This window comes from Platalea leucorodia (genome assembly GCF_965183815.1).
Source record: "Platalea leucorodia genome assembly, chromosome: 12".
Taxonomy (NCBI): Eukaryota; Metazoa; Chordata; class Aves; order Pelecaniformes; family Threskiornithidae; genus Platalea; species Platalea leucorodia.
In genome coordinates, this window is record NC_138834.1 from 4,231,981 (window position 1) to 4,252,376 (window position 20,396).

General features: G+C 36.6%; 1 protein-coding gene across 1 annotated transcript in view; it reads left to right on the forward strand.

The window, feature by feature from the left end:
- RIMBP2 (RIMS binding protein 2) overlaps window positions 1-20,396 on the forward strand; it is a gene marked incomplete at both ends in the record, with an annotated part of 154,082 nt that overhangs the window by 70,727 nt on the left and 62,959 nt on the right. The window contains 2 exons of the mRNA XM_082324932.1: window positions 14,206-14,295; window positions 19,728-19,850. Of these exons, the coding sequence (XP_082181058.1) occupies window positions 14,206-14,295; window positions 19,728-19,850 (213 nt within the window). The remainder of the gene's footprint in view (window positions 1-14,205; window positions 14,296-19,727; window positions 19,851-20,396) is intronic.

The following is a 20,396-nucleotide window of genomic DNA, read 5'->3' on the forward strand; positions in this document are numbered from 1 at the left end:
TTTCAACACTTAATTTTGTAAAGTGGAATACTATATTCCAGGAATTGTAGTAGTAGTAGTAGTAATCCTTTATGTTGTCCCACCATTTTCAGTGATTTCATTGAGTAAGGTTATTTCCACTGTCCAGAGTTTAATTTTTTTTTTTATTTCCCCTTTATATATCATTTGAGTCAAGATTTATTTTCAGTCAGTTCACAAATCAGCAATATTTTGCATCATTATTCCTCCCCTTTCCATTTCTCTCCTTAAGTAAGATTATTTGCTAATCAGCTGGTATTTTATACAGAAGATGAATTCTGTGCTCTGATTAGACTTTTCCTGGTTGGTTGCCCTAATGGTCTTCAGACTTAGGAGCTGTTTTCAGGTTATTTATATTTTAAATATAAAACCTCAATTAAATATCAGCAAATGCACAAATCACAACAACAAAGATTGTATATATTTTTAAGGAGGACATAAAATAATGTGAATTTTATGCAAAGTGAGAGCAAGAAAGAGATTTTAAAAGCTATATTCAGGATATGAGTAGCGCATGCTTATTTTAAGAAGGTTTTATGGGCAAAGAGAAATTGGATTTCCTAGTGCTCAGATTGTTTTGAGTGACAGAAGGCAAAATCCTTTTGCAGTCTCTGTAAATATTTGACACATCTCATTTAATAAATGAGCAAGTAACAAAAACATAAACTCTGTGCTTCCCTAATGTGTCAAGGTTTTATCTTGGAAACAACTATGAATAAACTTAGGTAATTTAAATGAATACAGATGCCAAGTCCCAGAATGTCCTAGTCTAGTTCAGGGATGTGGTAATAGCAAGCTGAAATACAGAAACTGCGTGAAAGCTTACAGAATCTTTCTGTTCAGCCTCAAGCAGTTAATTATTGACTTTTAAAGCATAAACCAAAATGTAAATATTTACTGATGTTACAGATCACGAAAAGCTTCCCTGTCTCAGGTACTTCAGGAAGCAAGGAGCTGAGCATGGCTTGCCAGCCTTCCTTGTATAAATATTAATCATACCTTACCAAATTACCCGTTTTAATGTGCTTTTGCCTCATCTCATCTGGTGGCTGAGAGGTGTCAGGCACAAGAAGGCCCTCCCCTTGAACAGCCCCCAGGGGAGTGATGTTCTCTTTCCAGGCAGTGGCTAAAAGGTCAGCTTCAGCTAGTAAGGAAGATTAATTTTAATTTAACAGTATGATGCAGTACAGCTTGAATGAGCAGAAAGAAACTCTGACTCTTTCTCTTTGCCGGTGTCATTAAGGAGGGAAGATGGATGCAATTGCATATATACAGGACTGCTTTCTGAGTAAGTGGGGGTGAAGTACGTTTCCTTGTGACCACATGTGACTTTAAGTAATGAAATAATTAATGGTTTAAGACTGAGGGTAATATACACCTAATTAGTCATGTTGAAGCAAATTTAAGATTAATTGGAGATGCCAAATAATATGTTTGCTGAGCCTTGGAAATAGCAAAGAAATAAGTCTGATTGCAACTTTAATACAGATTTCTAGCTGATGATTTTCTACCCTGCTGAAAGCAGTCAGGACTCTGGATTCGTGTCAGAGTTTAATGAAGGGGAAAAGACTAGGGGGTTCGGATAAATTGCTTCAATATTCCACTGCTCTTAAACAGTTAGTTCCTTGCCTGAATCGGGGCCTTGATAATTGAGTTTTCTTTTGATTTTATAGTAAGCAGAATAGCATATAAATATCTTTCTGGCAGCGTTAATTAGATTTAGGAAAGAGTAGATAAGGAAAAGTAACATGGCAAATATATTGTTTAGATTTTGTGTTGTTTCTTATGATATGTTAACACAAAATGTTTTATCTATGTTCTCCTATCCTCAAAAATGCCTGGAAAATTGTCCTTAGAGACTACAGAGATGTAAAGCAGATTTACAACGGCAAAATAAGAAGTTGTGTTAGTTCTTAAAGACGTGTGTGTTTGTGTAGAGTGTGATATACAGGAGGATTTTTGTGTTAGTATCTGTCTCTGACTCTGGTTTCATATCGCTGTTCAGTGCCAGTCAAATCATCTAAGGCCACATTTCCAAAGTGTTCGTTGCTGGTGACTGCCCCAGGTTCTCAGGGATGCCTACAACCAGCAGAGGAATCCAGATCAACGAACGTTTTTTTGGTTGTAGTTACTGAATTTCTCTTTGTGAAAAACAGGTATCATGTATTTCTCCCAGGTTTACTGTACAAACTATTGACATCCTCAGCATGTACATGTATCAATATATATATAAGTGTTACTCTCATGGAGATGCTGCTCTCCTCCTCTTCATTTGCATGCTGTCAAATAACCTTTCCTGATACTATTGTTGTAACTCCAAGCTGCAAAGTGTCTTCAAGCAGCCACTGCTTAAAACCTGTAAAGCTGCTTTCCTTTTCCATATGCAGAGGATTTCTTGCCTCCGAAATTGTATATTACTTAGACTTGATTCTAGCCCCTATTTTGTCTTATGCTTTAAAAAACAAAAACTAATATATTTAGGCAGGGACTTCCGTCTGATTGGGTAGTGCATAATATGTACTATCGTAGTATGGACTGTGGTACATTCCTGACAGTTCTAGTAATAAAACAATGACATATGATTTGGAAAAAAATCTTTTTTTTGTGAATTCTGGTATTTGCTAGCTATTGTATTACTCCTTGATGTCCTTGTGACAGGACTTTAGATGGTATTGAGTAGAAGGATAAGAAACAGCATTGCTTTAGTTAGGTGATAGAGCCATCTTCTGTTTTTTTGGCACTTAGGAAGGATGAATGCACAATTCACTCATTGCTTGCCCAAGGACTGTGAGCAATGAATAAATTTCAAATTCTGATTGGCAAACTGTTTAAACTCATTGTTTTGGGATGTATTTTTCCTGAGAATCCTTAGAAAAATAGTATGTGTAAATTTTCACACCTGTAAATACGCACATAGTAAAACTACTAAGCTTTGTTAAAGTCGTTACATTTTGCTAAATGGATGGAGAAAATGATTTCCGTATTGTTTAGAACAAACTGTGTAGCCTTTTCAGATGTAATGTTGTATTATGTAAGAAATCACATAAAGTTCCAATTTTTTTCTAGTTTTCAAATTGTGTTGAAAATGATTTGAAACCAGCTGTGATTAATAGCAGATGATGCATGGTGATTTCCCATTGTCGGAGAGCCCTGCAGATGAAAAGAAGGCTTCATGACTTACGTGCCTGTTTGTTCTCCCTAAGGAAGGAATGCAAAGCCTTGTTCCAATCTCTGCAAATGGGAATGAAGTGTTTTGAGGTGGGCACGCACTTGTAGATAATCTTAGTTAAGGAAGATTTGGTTGGACCATAGAAGGACCAACATACAGTTTTGTATATCTTTTCTTGAAAATTCACGTAGGGAAAGCAGTGGTCCATAATACTTTGCTTCAGTTAACTCATAAATTTGTTTAGTGTTTGTATATACCATTTTAGCTTAATGGAAGATGAAAACTTGATTGTACAGTCTTACTTGAAGGCTGTAATATTATCGGTTCTGAAAACAGAACTTTTGGAGCATGAAGAGCTGTTTTTGAATGATGCTTCTGGCATCTAACCCTTAAAATTATTCAGCATATTTTTTCTCGTATCTGTCTTGAAATGAAAAATTATCTTCTGTTTTCAAGTCCTTTATAATTTTTAAAAATTGTGCTAAACTTTGCATAGAGATTTCCAAAATTATGCAATATATCAATATAAATTTCTGCCTAATAAAATTACTCTGGAGACAGTTGAATAATTACTAATGTCACCAGAGTTCACACTTTTTTTTTTTAACGTTTACCTCTCTAAATGTGTTCCTTAAAAAGATGCCAATCTCTGAAAAACATCAAGCTTGTTGAGCTTCAGTTGATGCTATGCTTAGGTTCAGTACGTTTCATCCTTCATTTTTAGTGCCACAGGACGGAGTTTTTCACCTGCTGGGGCATGACGTTACCATGACAACAGCTGATCTTGTTTGCTATTCTCTCCTCTTTGTGCCTGACAAAAAAGAAAGCTTTTTGAGAAATATTTGTGAAAGCTGATCTAACTAATTGCATTTTAATTATCAGTGAAACAGAACAAGAAGTGGCTTGCTCTATTTCAGTAAGAATAAGAAATTTCTGTTATAAGAAATAGCACAATGAACTTGACAATTTAATCAAAGTTGACAGGATCTCTCCAGGAGCTGTTCCTATATAAAAGCATCTGCAACTGGTGTGTTAGCAGAATACTAACGTACATGGTCTTCAGAAGATCCTATAAGGTATTCTACCAAGAGATCTCTTGGTTCACATTGCCACTCACCAGTCTTCTGTGTATGTTCTGTTGATCAGCAAATGGAAACCTTAATGCCTTAGTAGATAATTGACTAGATGCTTTCTGGTGCAGCCATATCCCTAATGAGCTCCAGTGGTGATGACAACTTTGTTCCTGCTTTTTAGTTGATGTATTTTGTTTGTTCTGCCACTAGTGAAATTGAAGTAAGTGGAAAATATGGATAGCAAGTTCCTTAGGAATTATCACAAAGTGTGAGTGGAAATTCACGCATGTGCAGAAACCACTAAAACCATACTATGCCTTTTAATTATTTTTAAATATTTGGTGGCATTTGGTTTGACCTACAAGAATAAGTTAGATCTTTGGCACATCCACTGGACTCAAGGCAAAAGAACAATTTACTACCAATTGGAGATGTGAAACAAAAAATATGCACTATGATGGTAAAATAAAAATATTTGTTACGGGGGCAGTAGGGAATATCCCCTTCAGACGATGCCAGCTCGATACCAGCATTCAAATGGGGTTAATGTTTAAGCCACAGGGTGTTTCCTTTGCACCTTTATACAAGACCAGGGACCTTGTTCACTCCTTTATCAGTTAGCAGTGGATAATTTAACATTATTTTTTTCTGTCTCTTGAGTATAAGTTGTCCCTGAAGGAACTAGAACCATGCCATGGTAAATGAAAATTAGACACTCTGTCTCTCAGATACACAGATTAAATTATTGTGTTGAGAAGTGAATGTAAAAATAATTGAAAGAAAACCCCCTGAATAAATATTGATTTTGCTTCAGCCCACAAATCAAATAGATTAACTTTCTAATACTGTCTGAGGGAAAACACTGCTCTAATATTAAGTTTAAAATTAATTCACTACTAAAGGCAACAGAAATTTATTTTTACTCTATCTTTGGCTACATTTATGTTCCCAGCAGCTGGATGTTATTTGAACACAAATGTGCTTGTTTTTTAAAGGCAATACGAAGTAGTAGTTTAGCTAACTTGAGGTGAGGGGGTATCTTCAGGAGGGTAGAATAGAATAGACAGACTATTTCACTTGGAAGGGACCTACAACGATCATCTAGTCCAACTGCCTGACCAATTCAGGGCTGACAAGTTAAAGCATGTTATTAAGGGCATTGTCCAAACGCCTCTTAAACACTGACAGGCTCGGGGCAGTAGCCTGAACAAAAGCTAAAGCACATTGTATGGGTGCTCTGGGTGGCTGTGTTAGGAACAGCTGTGTTGTCGGTGGTCAAATTACTTTGGTACGAAGCTTGTATTAAAACTTACGCCTATCAAAATAATTTTTATATGGTTACTGATGAAAACATTATCGATGTTGCATAATTTTAGTTATTGGAAGAGCCTTAAACTGAAAGTATTACGGTGTTAACATACATAAATAACCCACTATTGATGAAAATTGACCTCTCTCTCACCTCTTTTCTTCGAAGTTGATAGGCCTAACATTACCTTGAATTGATTCTTCAGTTATCAGCTATACATTTGTATACTACTTTTCCACAAGATTATGTATGATTTTGTCATTAAGCATCTATCCAATAATAAGATTTCATTGTAAATGCTGAGAAGGTTTTAAAAGATGATACTGAAAACATAGGATACAATTGCTGTCTTTGCCTGTTGGAATAGCGTTGTCTGATATTTTCTGCAGAAGTTAACAAGGAAAAAAGTGATGCCGCCTACTGCCAGTTAGAGACTTCATTCCGTCTGTGTTGTGGACTGGAAGCATGCAAAGACATTTGGTCTTTTGCTTTTGAGTATAGAGTCTAGTTGATGCGTTCCACGTACTTTGTGGAGGAAGCAAGGCATCATAAAATACAAACATAATAGCAAATACTAAATAATGCTGTTGTGGGGAATGTCTGCTTTTTCACCGTCTTCATGACTACTTCCTTCAGCCACGGTAGGCATAAAGTCCAAAAGTAATGTCTTGAAGAGAACTTGCGTATTTGGTAATTCATTATAAACAGCTGCAGATAAAATGTCTGCTGTGTTATTTATTTACGACTATGGATGCTATAATAAAACCATTGCACTTAGATATATCTGAAGTTATCACTTCACCCGTTTCCATTATTAAAAGAGATGAGAGGGTTTTGTTGTTTTCATGCTATGTGCTGCAGGTGAAGAAAATAAGATGGAGAATGTGATGAACAATTTTCAGTGATGGCCATAGTCTGAGCAGCAGCAAATCAAATATGGTTACATGTGATTCTGAAATAGGGGAATCTTCCAGAAGTTCAGGTGAACCTGATGTTTATCTGTCCTTTTCCTCTCTGATCCTGCAGAACATGGCAGTGAGTACTTTACCATGTAAATCAGTGTTCTGATGGGGGTGACGGATTTGAGGTGGTAGAAAAGATTGTATTGGACAAGTTATGAGAAAGAGTGGCATGAAAAGCTAGTACTTCAAAGGACAAGACAAAAAGAATGGGAGTGAAATGAGTTGGTAGCACAAAGCTTGTTATCTTAGGAGTCTTATTGAAGTGAAAAATAATACCATGCATTAATTGTTTGTGCTTCCCCCATAACATCTGGTCCTGGTCACTGTAGTGCCAAGGCACTGGTGATTTCCAAGTCCAATAAACTGCTACAGTTCCCGTGTTCCTTATTTAGTAGTTCTTTTTAAGAAGTACTATTTTTATGTAGTGTTTCTTATGCTAAATTCAGCCTACTGATTAGAGGGGTAAAGCTGCATTTGTTTTCCTTTATTAGAAGAAAGTATAATTTGCATGGAAAAGTTCCTAGTTTTAAAATGAAGAAAATAGAATTGTGAAGTGATTTTATTTAAAATGCAAGCATTTCTGAGTAGATCTTCCTTTGTATTAAGAGTCGTGGAGGAAAAAACTTATGTATGCCTATAAATATTCTCTGTAGAAATTAGTTAGTTTTTAAATGTTAACATCATAAATGTTAGCCTACTTTCCTGTACTACTCGCTAACGTGTACTTCATCATGACAATTCAGAGGAAGGATCAAATGGAAATAGTAAAACACCTCAAAAAAAAAAAGAATCTTTAGTTTGATTATTTTTCATTGCATTTAATAGTTTTCCACTAACTTATGTTGTTTATTAAAAGTGCAACTTTCTAACTATCAAAGCTGATAACTGTGGAAGCCAGTACTAGATGGCACTGTACCCTCCATGGGACAGGGAGGGGACATTCAGCACCTTTCAGTTCTTTCTTTGACCCCACTTTTATCTTACTGGTATGCGTCCAAAGCTGCCAGATACAGGGGAAGTGGTGTCAGAACATTAACTAACAGTAACAGATCAGCAGCATCTCTTGTGAATGCCCTTTTTCTCTGCTTGCTTCTGGTTCCACTTTGCTCAGTGCTGTATTATATAGTGGTTAGAATCATGCAGGACAGCCTGTATTTTTCTTGCATCATCCACATGCTAATTACAAAGAGAAAATCAGAAAGATTTTAATGGCAGTTTGTTGTACAGGCTGTGCCTCTCAGCCTAGCTCTGTTAGCTCGTCCATGTTGAGGTTCTTAAATAGTTCTACTGTGTACTATCTGGGATGAGTCAGCTTTGCCTCTAAAATCTAGCTCTTACAAGAAGAAAACAATGTATTGGTAGTGATGAACCTGACCTTAGAAGTGAGTCATTTACAGGGCAAAAATACATGAGAAAAGATCAAAAGGTTCTTAATTTTTCCTTTTTCTTTAAGTACCTGTAGACTAGAGGTTTTCACTTTCCTCTGGGTTAATTCTATTCATGTATCATCAAAATAGAGAACTATCACAGGGGAGTATAATCAGAGTGTTCTAATACAGTCATTCCAGGTTACTGGCAAAAACAAGTCTCAAAGAAAAAGAGCTACAAATAAATGAATAGTGTGTAACATTTTTTTAAACAAAAATAATTGATGGATGAGCAAACTAGCACACAGGGCAACAGATGCCTTTCTCCAGGCAATGTAGAACCTTGTTACCCAGACAGTGGTGTCAGATTGTATTAAATCTATAGAAGTCATTCTCCTACCGTGAATTTTTACAGTCAGTCCTCATATCCGTAGGAGAATTTCTGCTTTTGCTCTGTTATGAACACACATTTTTGCCTTCATTTCTGCACTTAAAAAGATGCAACTTATATATAAGGTAACACAATTTAATGTCTCTTATTTTTAATTTTTCATTGATGTTTCTTCATTAATCGTCTCATGTCTTGTGAAGTATGTACTGGTGTGTGAGCCTTTAAATCTGTGTAGTGCTCTGAGCACCCCTTAAAAAATGGCACGCTGCAGGACTGCTTGTGTTTATATACATTTTGGAGGGCTGTCAATTTTCTGATTCAGTTTACTTTGCAGATTCTGAAAAGATCATCCTTAGCGTTGTTTTCTTAAATCAAAATGCCTGTCTGAGCTGCGAATGCCTGAAGCATTCCTTACATCCAGCAGAAACTATCCTTGCTGTTTGGAATTTTGTCTGACATGCTAAAGGCGTTTCAGATTCTTTTTGCAAATCATGCTACTTATGGTCCTGACATGAATACAGCTTGATTGACATAGCACCACATATGGAATATATGTAAGTATGGCTTACGCTTCTTGTATTTAACTTGGTAAAAAAGCTCAAGCAGGAGCAATCTAAGCTCTGTGCAGCTTCTGCCTGAATACATTAGAAGTTTGGGTTTGGTTTATTCTGTAAATTGATGGTAATCTGTGACAATACTTCCCGTTTTTTCTGGGGGAAGGTGAAACAGTTCTGCATAGCGCTTCTATTGTTTCTTTCATTAACATTAATTTTCCACATTCATTTCTCTGTAAAATTTTTGGATGCGTGCTAGACTAGTAATTAAATTGCTTCAAGCCCTTGATTTTTTTAAATGGGTATTGTGTAGCAACATCATTAGAAAGTGGGTGACAGACTGTTCAACTAATACTTGAAACCCAATGTCACGACTCTGGAGACTGGTGAGAAGCTTTTTTGGAAGTGTGAAGTACTGCTTCCTTTTCACTTGCCCATTAGTCTGCTAACATTTAGTCAGCATTTGCCTTTGTACTGAGTCTTGGACTAACTGGCTTGATGAGTTCTTAATCTTCCCTCTACTTGTCTTTATTAACAGCTGCAGTGGATTGATTTGCATAGGTTAAATGATAGACCTCATTTGACTCTAGTAAAATGTTGCTTCTTAGGCACAATTAAATTGTCAAAATTGTTACATACGGTGAATAAATGAAGAACAGGGGAGAGGGCAGCAGGGGAAAAAAGGACAAAACTCTCATTAAATTTGTAAAAAGAAGTCAAAAGCTATTTGTATAAAAAAATAGAAAGGCTGAGGGAAGAGTGCATTGTAATGCTTTCCACAGGTTTGTTTTTTGGACTGGTACTGGTTTATTGTCAAGAAGTTTAAAAATCTGAATCATGTCAAGCTTCAAAATAAATGGCAAAATCCCACAAAACCTCCTCTTAGGTCCAAGCCATAACAGAGTGATGCCTCTTTGAGTATTCCTTTTAGAATTTGGTAGAGTTATTAAATTGCGAGTGGGGAAGGCTGTAACGGAGGATCCCTAGCATTCACAGGCAAGCTGGAGGCAAGAAGCACATAGCCAGCCTACTGCCAGTAAGTCTGTCATTTGTGATGGCTGCCCTATGTATTTGCTGACCTCTTCTTTCTGTTGACTTGGAGGTTCTGTTTGGAATTGGCAGTTGTAAGAGCTGAAGTGAGAAGTGTTGCCCTGTTGTTAATGCATTCAGTGCTAGCTGCCAAGTAAAGCAGAGAGAATGGAAAAATACTCTATTTATTTCAGTATAGCATCTTAAGGAAGCGTAGCCTTCCTGGGCGTGAAGAAACATAGCTGGGATTTTCAAAAGGCATCTGTCTCCCTTAAAACGTGTTTGAAGTTTCAAAGCTCTTTCAGGATCCAGCCATAAAATCCTAATGAAGACAACTCGCAACATAGTAAAATGATAATCAAATATGTTGGATTCCCTGCCACATGAAAGCCACCCTTTTGTGTGCCACTGGCCCCAGTCAAATGGGTGTATGCACAATGGTGGCATTTTTTGAGAAGAGCAGCCATGAACCGGCAACTTTCAGAGACTGACTGTGGGCCAATAAGAATTTATACCAGAAATTTGAGTTTTCTGGTTTGTACATGGAAGAAAACAGTAAAAATATGGTTTTCCTCTACATGACTTCAGTTCTCTTTTTTAATGTATGAATTGCCTGTTCAGTGGAGTATAGTTCTGGGGTAGCTGGGATTAAATTTGGTCTTTTTTGTTGAAGTTTTATATTTAACTAATCTGGAAAATGTTGAGGTGGATATTGTTAAGGGTCCAAATCACTGAAGTCAATGGATTAGACAAAAAATCACAAACTGCTATGGTGCATAACTATCATTTGCAAAAAGCCAGGTGGTATTTCACAGCCGCAAGGGAAGAAGAGGTGGTGAGGAGATGTATAATGAGTACTCTAAGTGTGTTTCTCTAAGTAAAAGTTAGCATTTGGAAACATTCAACACTGGAGAAACTGGTCATAAGGAATTTTGAGAGAGAGCATAACTTTGTTGAAGTACTCTTCATGTATACTACGCAGAAACTAGCTTGTGTTCCCCTTTGGGCATAGTATGTGCTGCTTCAGTTCACCACGTCACAGGTTACTTTCAGGGACGGGACTGATAACCTAAACTACTGCAGCTGAATCTACCAGGATTCCTGTCAGAGCCCTTGCTGTAAGGGTTCGTTGTTATTGAGACATGACTCAAGTCAACAAATGATTGAAGCTAATATTGTGGGAATTTCTGAGTTGACAGTAACTGTGACTTGGATCATTTCCAGAAGACATAGCCCAGTAAATGAACTTGGCTAAAATTTACAAGACTTTGGTACAGTTTCTGGCTTTTACCACGTGTTATTGCTCTGAGACCTTTCATGGGTCATTTATTCTTTGTTCCTTAATGCATTTTCTGAGAGCAAGCAATCTAAATATTCTAAGTGTACATGTATTTATGTCACTTCCAAACACACTGATAATATATACAGATACCTTATACCCTTATTGCAAGTACTGCAAGTGGAAACTTTGCACCTGAGTTTTAGTTGCTGAGTCTCTATCTGTGTATTTTTTTAGGCTAGAAGTGTGCCAGTAATTCTTGCTACTGTTTCAGGTGATTCTTGATCTTTATGGATTTCGTTGGGATGGGGAACATAGGTGGTGCTTTGTTCTGACAAATGCAAAAGAATACTGAGAGAAATTGCCATTATGATGAACAGAGATAAAAGTGAAAAGAAATAGGCTTATAACTAAGGACCAATGAAACTGAGATAGTTACTGCCCTACTTGTTTTCATCCTTGCAAATAACATGATAAAAATATATTTTCTTCAGGTAGGACTAACGGCCGGCCCAGTTGCTGTGCCATCTCTCATAAACTGTTTTCCACGCTAGAGAATTCAAGTAGGGTGTGAAAGATGCTGGCCTAGATTGCCATCGGTTACTCCTCTTCTCCTCCCTGCTCCCCCACCCCCATTTCTGCTTGAATTCCTTTTAATAACATTTTAAAAACCTAGTAACTTATTGTCACTTGTTCCCTGTTAAAGTCAGCTGAGCGGTATTGATTTGTAGCAAATACAAATTGATCCATTAAAGTCAATGTCAGACCTGGCTTGACAAAAGCCTGCCGTTGTAAGGGTTTCAGAGCAGGTAGCTTATTTTCACCTTGTAAAGTGCAGAATAGACACACAATGTTTTATAAGTGACTTTCAGCAATTAATAGGATGCAATGATTTATTTGCATATCCAAGGAACTGTTCTGTGCAGTTTGTTGATGTTATAAAAATATTTACTGTTTTAATTCACACCTTTGAAAATGCAACGTGAGCTAAGAAATTCTTCTCATGTTGGCCCTCAGAACTGTCTAGCATCTCACGGAGCCTGACTGCCACTTCTAATTGCACCCTGAACCACAGATTGAACAGACCTGAGAAATTATAATTGCTGAGCTGCTTATGTGTGAGATGATAGGTATAGCTGCAGTCAGGAGACTGAATATTCTACAGTTTGTCATCTTAAGTTTAGTTCAGTGCTGTAGCACTGAGCACTTAGTCAAGAGAACGGCTTCCCACAGCTGACGGGATGTTCTGATATTGTACGATGATGGTGCTGTAACATGTCATTACTTAGGCTGAACTAATTGTCACTATCCTTTGTTTATGTTCAAATTTAACTATCAGACTGGCATTCCAGGTGTGGGCAGAAATGCAGTATCTTCTGCGGAATTAATTGATTAAGTTAAAATTATTCAGAATGGCCTTTTCTGTGTGAAAAGTTTTATAAAACTGACATTTTATTCTCATTTTCTAGAGAAAAAATTATGCATGTAATCATACTATCTGTTTAGCTGACCCTGTAAATTCTGAACCCAGTGGTTAATTTCAATCCGATTTGGATGTCACACCTTCTTAGGTATCAGTCAAGCAGCCAAGGCAGAAATCTGTAAGCTTCATTAGTTCTGATGCTCAGGTAATGAAGCTTAGGAAACAATTTAGATAAACAGTTTAACAACTTTTGTTCATTGAAAATGCTAGTTTTCTATTCAAAATGTGGATCTTGCAGATCTCTTGCAGAGAGTTTTGAAATTGATTTAAGAAAGGCATGCTTAGAATAGCAGGTTTTTGGTTCAAGTAGTGTGAAAAACATCTAAATATCAGAATCTTTAAATTTGTTTTTTAGGGCTTACGTTGGTAAATAAAAAATTAGCAATTTTTTTTTATATTGAAAATTTTAAAGAGAAATTGTGATAAAGCATTACTTGAACAGTTTTTCTTAAGAACTGAGCAGGATTAGTAGAGAAATCTGCTGATTGTGTGGATTTTAATTTTAATTTTAAATCAAATTATTTCAAATCACTCAGAAGTGGGCCCAGTTTTGCCCACCTTAGTATAGTTTTTGGCAAATGTAACCAATGTTTTCAGAAGATAATGTATAATGCACACTGTAGGATGGAAAGGTTACGGATTGCCCAGCGTGACTGATTGCAACTTTCATAAGGAATTAAATTGAAGATTTAATCTCAGACAACTACGTTTGTGAACTTGTGCAAAAAAGAAATTGTCAGAAATGTCAGAGGATGCCGCTGTTTTTTCCTGAGCTGCATGTATTTTGATTTGTGTGACCTGACAAAGCATTTCCACCCCACTAGGTTGACCTTTGACTGTATATTTGAGTTTTATTTACTCTTCCTTTTTTCCTCCTTATAGTGCTGTCTAAATAAATAAAAATACATTCCTGAGACTGTAGTTAATACCTTGATCTTTAGGCATAGGTTACTTACCTTTTGACTTCCATCTGCATTTCTGATTTGCCTGCCGCTGTAGTACATAGATGCTCTACCCAGGTTCTAAAAATGTTTGTATTAGAATGTGTATATATACATATATTATAAATAGATATACATCCTAAGTAAAGTGAAATATGTGAATATAAAAATGTGTACATGACTGTACATTCCAGTTGTTGGCTTTTGCCCTCAAAACGCCTTCTGAAGACCTAAGTTTGATGGCATTATTTTTATTCTGGGAGCCAAGTCTCTTTCTCTTCCCAGCTCTAAGTGAGGCAGCCAGGTTTGAGCTCTTTGTTACATCCACAGGGAGATTTTTTTATTATTATTTTTATGGGCACCAGGACTGTGAAGTCAGGTGATCTCTCTTTGCCTGCACATCTTTAATCAGATCATCTACTGAAAACATGTGGGTTTACAATAGAGCCAACTGTAATTGCAAGCTAATCTGCTGCTTCTGCACCTTCAGTGCCTTTGGCTCTGTGCCTGATATTGCTCTTAATAGTTTGTTAATACCAAATAATGCAAAAACATTGCTTCCTTAAGCACTTAATAGGATGTACTGTAATGGAGATAAATGGTCTATAACACTCTTTACTTGTGTTTCAGGAAAATGAACTGAAGGATGCTGTGCAAGAAAAGAATCGCCTGAGCCTTCAGTATGCAAGTGTGTCCCACAAAGCACTGCAATATGACCAGGTAACATCATGAGCACACAACTCATACATTCATTTGTTACAGAAATGAGGTTGCAGAGTGTATGAAAGCAAATTGTATAGTCATTTTTTTTCTGATTTGCTTGCTTCTACTTGAGAACATAAAATATTTTAATTAAAAATAAATTACAAAAATTTATTCTATGAACAAATGTTGTTTTCAAGTAAAAATTTAAGACACGCTGATAGACTTCAGAGAGGTACGCCATTCCTCTGATGCATGTTTTCTGACTATTGTAAATTGGTATTAGGCTTTGGTAAAAAGACTTTTTTGGTGATTTTTATGAGACTTGATTGAAAAATTCTCTTGTTTTTCTGAAAAATACAGATAGAAATAGTTGCTGTCTAGTAGGTTTTTTTCCCTGCCCTTCTGCATTTTTTCTTTGCACTTTTAAATTTCTCAGTCAAATGTTGAAAAGCTCTTGTCCAGCAGCAAATGTCCAAAACTCTACTTAGCAGCTGTTATTTCCCCTGTGGCATGGCGCATGGCATAGTCTCACCTATTCCAGGTCCTGATATAAAAACTGTTTTAATAGTAAGCGTTTTTCTTCACTTTTTCTTGTGCCTGTTATGGGACAAAAAATGTCTTTCTGACTACAGTGTGATTATATCTGTGGCAAACAGTGTATGGCGTGACCAGCATGGGAAGAGAGGCTGATGTTACCTCACCACATAGGCATTCGGTGGAAGAAACATTATGAACCAGCCACTTTACAGGACTACATTTAGCTAAAAATAAAACTCCAATCTGGGATTTCTACAGGGCTTAAGTGAGTTGCTCGGCAACCTCATTCATATCAGAAGAGCTGTAACTCACATAGGCTCTGATGAAAGCCCATCCACAAAGCTTGCAAAACAGTGGTAGCTGCATGCTTTGATATCTCTGACGTGCACATGTCACAGAGTAGCCCACTGCTGAATTTCCAAAGCAAAGGAGATCTGATAAAGTCCCTGAGACAATGCAAATTACTGAAATTCAGAGATGGCTGTGCACGTACTCTACATTTTGTGTGTAGCACCTGGTATCGAAGCAGAAGTGAAATTTCCTGTTGCTGAGGAATTGAAATCGTTTTTATATAGAAAGACAACGTAATAATACTTTATGATAGCAGGAAGCCATGTGTATCATAGCATCAGTTAATTTTATTCATCATCTGTCTAGAATTTCTCCCTTTCCTAATGTTTTTCTCTTCTCTTTATTGTTGTTTACACATTGCCTTTACTCTTTACTTCCTGAGGCACATAAAGATAAAGTCTTACTTAGGCAGTTTTATATTCTAACTGACACAGGAATAGCATGCAGCATTAATGCAGTGAAGGTTCAGTACATTGGTGGCACTAAAAATGTTAGCCCTTTTACTATCATAATGTGAAGAACTATGCAGTTAATAATGCTTTATTATAGGTAATATTTGTCTCTTGACTGTAGTGAAGAGCTTGAGGTACATAGAAAAACCTGGTCAAAGCAATTTAAAATATAAAGGTAAAATGTCAACCTTTCACACATTAGCCACTAAGTTAGTAACAGAATTATCTTTTACTAATGTAGTGTCAGAATTTGTCATACTATGGGTGTTTGTTTCTTCAAATATATTAAATACTGTGAAAGGCACAATGCAGCAGTTCTGGATGCCTGTGCTCCTAATTTAAGATCACAGCCTCAGTAGGATCAAAGACTTGCTTTAGGTGCACCCTCTCCCTTTTAACAATTTTAACAATATGCAATCTTTGCAGTATACCTTGAATGTCAACAAACCTTGTGTTTTCCTTCTTGTGTAACAGGTTTTCTGAGGGAATTACTTGGGTTTTTCTGGTTGGTTTGTTTTTGGTTTTTGGTTTGGTTTTTTTTTACCACAGCCAATGAGACTGAGGATAGATTGTGCAGTTTAGATCACATTTTACTATTCAGAAAGTGTGAAACTGTACAACTTTGGATGTGGAGGTTGGAGCAGAATTCTAACAGAGTTAGGGCTCGGCCCTGAAGGGGAAAACCTGCCTAAAATAATTTATTCCTTTTCACCCTTGAGAGCTGGTCTGAAAAACAGGGCAGCTTTATCCAAGCAAATGGGGCTGGAGGGGTGTTTATGCATTCTGTTATGTAGCACAGATAAAACTACTGCTCATTTTTGCACAGTGTAGTTGCTGAAATTTTACTCTAGAAAGGAGTAGGTACAAGGCTGGCTACCTTTAAATCCACAAAATAAAGCTAAAATTGTACATAACTTATGTGATTTAGTTTTGGTACTCTGCGTCAGAGAAGCAAAGTTGCCTTCCTGGAGTGGAGTACTTGTGAAAAGATTTTGTGTCCTTAGGCGTGCTATGGCAATGGGCTCTGACTTGTTTTCCTGCTCATCTGAATGTACATGGGCTAGTGTTTTTATGTATGAATAGAAGAGGCATTATACATTCAGAATTTATTTCCCCTATACCTGAAATAATACCATTTTTCATGGTAGTTTCTGAATAATGTTTTCTGAACAATGTCAGTTGTTTGAGAAATTGGCAGTTCACTAAAGTCTAGAGTTAAGGCAAATGGTGGGTTATAAGGTCGATGGAGCTTTCCACCAATGAAATAAACTGCTGATTTGTTTTGGTGTGCTGGTTTTCAATAACTAGTTTCTGTTTTAAGTGTTCAGGAGGTGGAAGACACTTCAGCAGTATTCTGGCCTTCATAACTGACTCAAGTGAGGGCACATTTAGTAAGTGTGAAGGTATGGGATGAAAAATAAATTGGTTGATGCATTGAACAGAGAAATACCACAGATCAAAATGTTCCCTGTTCCTGCCGTGAAATTAGAACTGTTTATGATGGCACTCTATTTAGGTCAACTGTTTTTGCCACTGGGAACATTGATGTTTTGATATGCTCTGTGTGTAATTCAAGTTCATGTATATCCCATATGTTCTTAAACAGCCTGCTTGGAGAGAGCATTAAATTCACATTTAAGAACAAATGTTGTCTAAACAACAACAAAAAAGCGCAAATGACAGACTTACCAAGTTTTCTGCTGCCTTATGGGTTACATAAATGTGAATATCACAGCGTTCTATGTGATATACAATCTTCAGAAGAAAAAGTCCTGGCAAGAATGCCCTGCAGAAATATTAAAGTTATCAGTGTTGCTGGAAATAACAAGAGTACTTATCGGAAGGTGGTTGGTAGATTTGGTTGTGTTCTTTCCAACCTGCAAAATGAAAATATACAGAGAACTTTGAAAGCTGATCTACCAAAAGAGAAAGTAGAGAAATTATCAGAACCATTTGTGTATTCTTTAACTAATTTAGGTACGTGCTTTGAGATCCTAAAGGAAAGATCCTGAGATGTGTAAAATATCTACAGTTCTACCTGTCTCTAATTCATCTCTTTCCAAAATTACATTAGGAGCCGGATAGATACCATTTGTTCTGATAGCCCCTTCACTGCCAGTAGGGAAAAACACATAGCAGAAAGGTACTGTGCTCACTAGCTCCCAAAAATTCTTCAGACTATGATGACTAGTAAGTTTTAGAAAATTCTTTACAAAGGTAGTCAGTTGGCATCAACTATTTTAGAGACCAGGAAAACTAAAGCCTGAGGAAAATAACCTTTTCTTGAAACCTGTTCAAAATATTGTACTTCATTCATCCTCAGTAAATTAACTGAGGATCACAGACAATACCAAAATTGCATCATTGATGGTGATACCTCATTGCTTCCTTTTTCCACTCCATTATTCTTCAACAATATACACTGACTGATCTGAGCAATGAAATACAATAGAAAGGATGCAGGAAGTTAATAGATTCTGAAAATCCATTGTTTAATAGTTTCCTTAGTTATAAAGAAATGAGGGAAGAGGAAAAGAAAAATCTCTGCACAGAAAAAAAAATCCTGAGGTTGACAATAATTGCAACAGTTCTTGTGGAAAACATGATTTGTTCCATTTTCCTCTTTCTTTTTTCTAGTCCACTGCACTCTAAAGAGCCCTCTTACAAAGATGAATACGAGGGCTGGCTGCAAACATTTAGATTGTTTGGTCCATGGCAAAATTTGCAAGTTAACAAACTGGAGCCAGAAGGCAAATACAAAGGCTGAATCAGTTTCCAAAACATCGCTTTAGAAAATGTCCAGGAGATATCCATGTCAGAGATTGTTTAATGCCATTCGTTCTTTAAAAAAACCCAAGAAATTACAGTAATTAAATTAAAAAAAAAAAAAACAAAGGACTTGTCACTTCCTTAACTGAAGGGTAGAAGGAAACATGAGCTGCACCAAGATTAAAGCCTCTGCCTTATCCCAGTACTTGGTACTGCTTTGCCTTTCCTTAGTAATCCTGCCAGCATTGTTTATGCTTCTGCACTGTGTTGCAGTTAAGAAAGGAAAACAGATGCTTCTTGGAACCCTGTTCACTAAAAATATTATAGCTCTTTCTTTTGCTTTCTTACCTTCTATCAACATCGCAGGGAAGTGGAAATAGTATGTGAACATTATGTATTTTTATACCCAGGTGTTTATTGCTGGTGGGTTTTCATTCTTAGTGTAAAAATTGCAGTTTCTGATATGATACAAGCTGTAACAATCCTATTGTTATACATCAATGCAGGACACAAAAGTCATAAAATGATCAGGGATAAGAAATCAAATGTTCAGCTGATCTGAATTGAAGAAAGAATTTTTCCATGGCAGGATAAAGTAGTTCAATATTATATTTTCTTATTTTCTATGTGCGTTTATGAAGTAGTCACTATTGCTGATGATTCACAAAACCCTATATAAAAACACTTAGTCATACTGAAATGGTTAAGCTGGCACCAAGTAAATTAAATCGGAAAACAAATCCTACTTGAATGAGTATCTGATCCTTTAAAAACCTTCTGTATGCAAATATTTTAAGGGAGAGCAAGGGTTTTGTTGCAGAAGAATGCTATTTCTGAATTGTAGAGACGCTGATTTCAAATGTTAGCACAGGCTGATCATGTATATTTGAGTTTATTCTGAAGTCAATTTACACTAAAGAATAGTCCAGAAAAATGTACGTGAGTTACATTTCTATATATACGTTAGATCTTTCTCTCATTATATAGCACACCCACCTCTGATACCTCTGAGATCCAGAGAAATTAGGAATTGTTTGATCATCGTTTATTTTGTGCATTATATAGTATATTATTTAACTTTGCATAACTTATGCATAACTACAGTTTGGTTGCCAGATTGTAGTCCTTGTCAAAAGAAAATGGGTTTCATGCATACACGTATATGAGACACACACAATTTCCTCAATGAATATTACCTTCCATTTTTTACATTTCTTTCCTATTTTCTTTGAACTTTTTTCCTTTTTCCATTTTAACATGCAGAAATATTTGTGTCAGATACAGTTTTCCCTTCATTAATTAGCTGTTTGGGCAATAACCACGTTTTATTTTTTCTAGGTAAAATCAGACTATGACCATCTTAGAGAAACCCTTCTCAGAGTGACCAAAGAACGAGATTTGGCTGTAAAGGGAAAACAGCAGCTCCAAGCCAAGCTGGAGAACTTAGAGCAGGTCCTAAAGGTATGTACAATGCCGTAAAGTCCAACGATCTAGTACTTCTGTTGCTTGTGTAATATTCCTGATGTTCATTCAGTGAGTCACAGAAGCATAAGCGCATTGCGAACTAGGGGACTGAATGCTCCTATTAGTTATGATAAAATGTATGGAATACAGGAGACCAAGTACCTGCAAGGGGTCTCAAACTATTGAAGGAGAGACATCTTTAGACGTCTTTATCTGATACTTTATAAGTAATTGGAGGTAGGTTTTCACTATACAGTTATTGGAGGTAAGTCAAGAAGAGAAGAAAAGGATGAGAAGTGACTATGCTGATGAAGGAAATGCAAACAACTGCCAAGATATTTTGCTTTGAAGAGGGCTATGTCTGCCAGTCTAACTTGATGCAAAATGTTATTGTGGCCTTGTGAAACAAGCTGTGGTACCAGCTCGTATTGCCTGTGCAGAGTGCATCCCCTTGTCAGGACAGCTTTGCAAAACCTGTTGCTTTATTAGAGAGGTCTTATTTAGAAAGGATTATAGTACATAACCACCTTTCTCTTAACATGC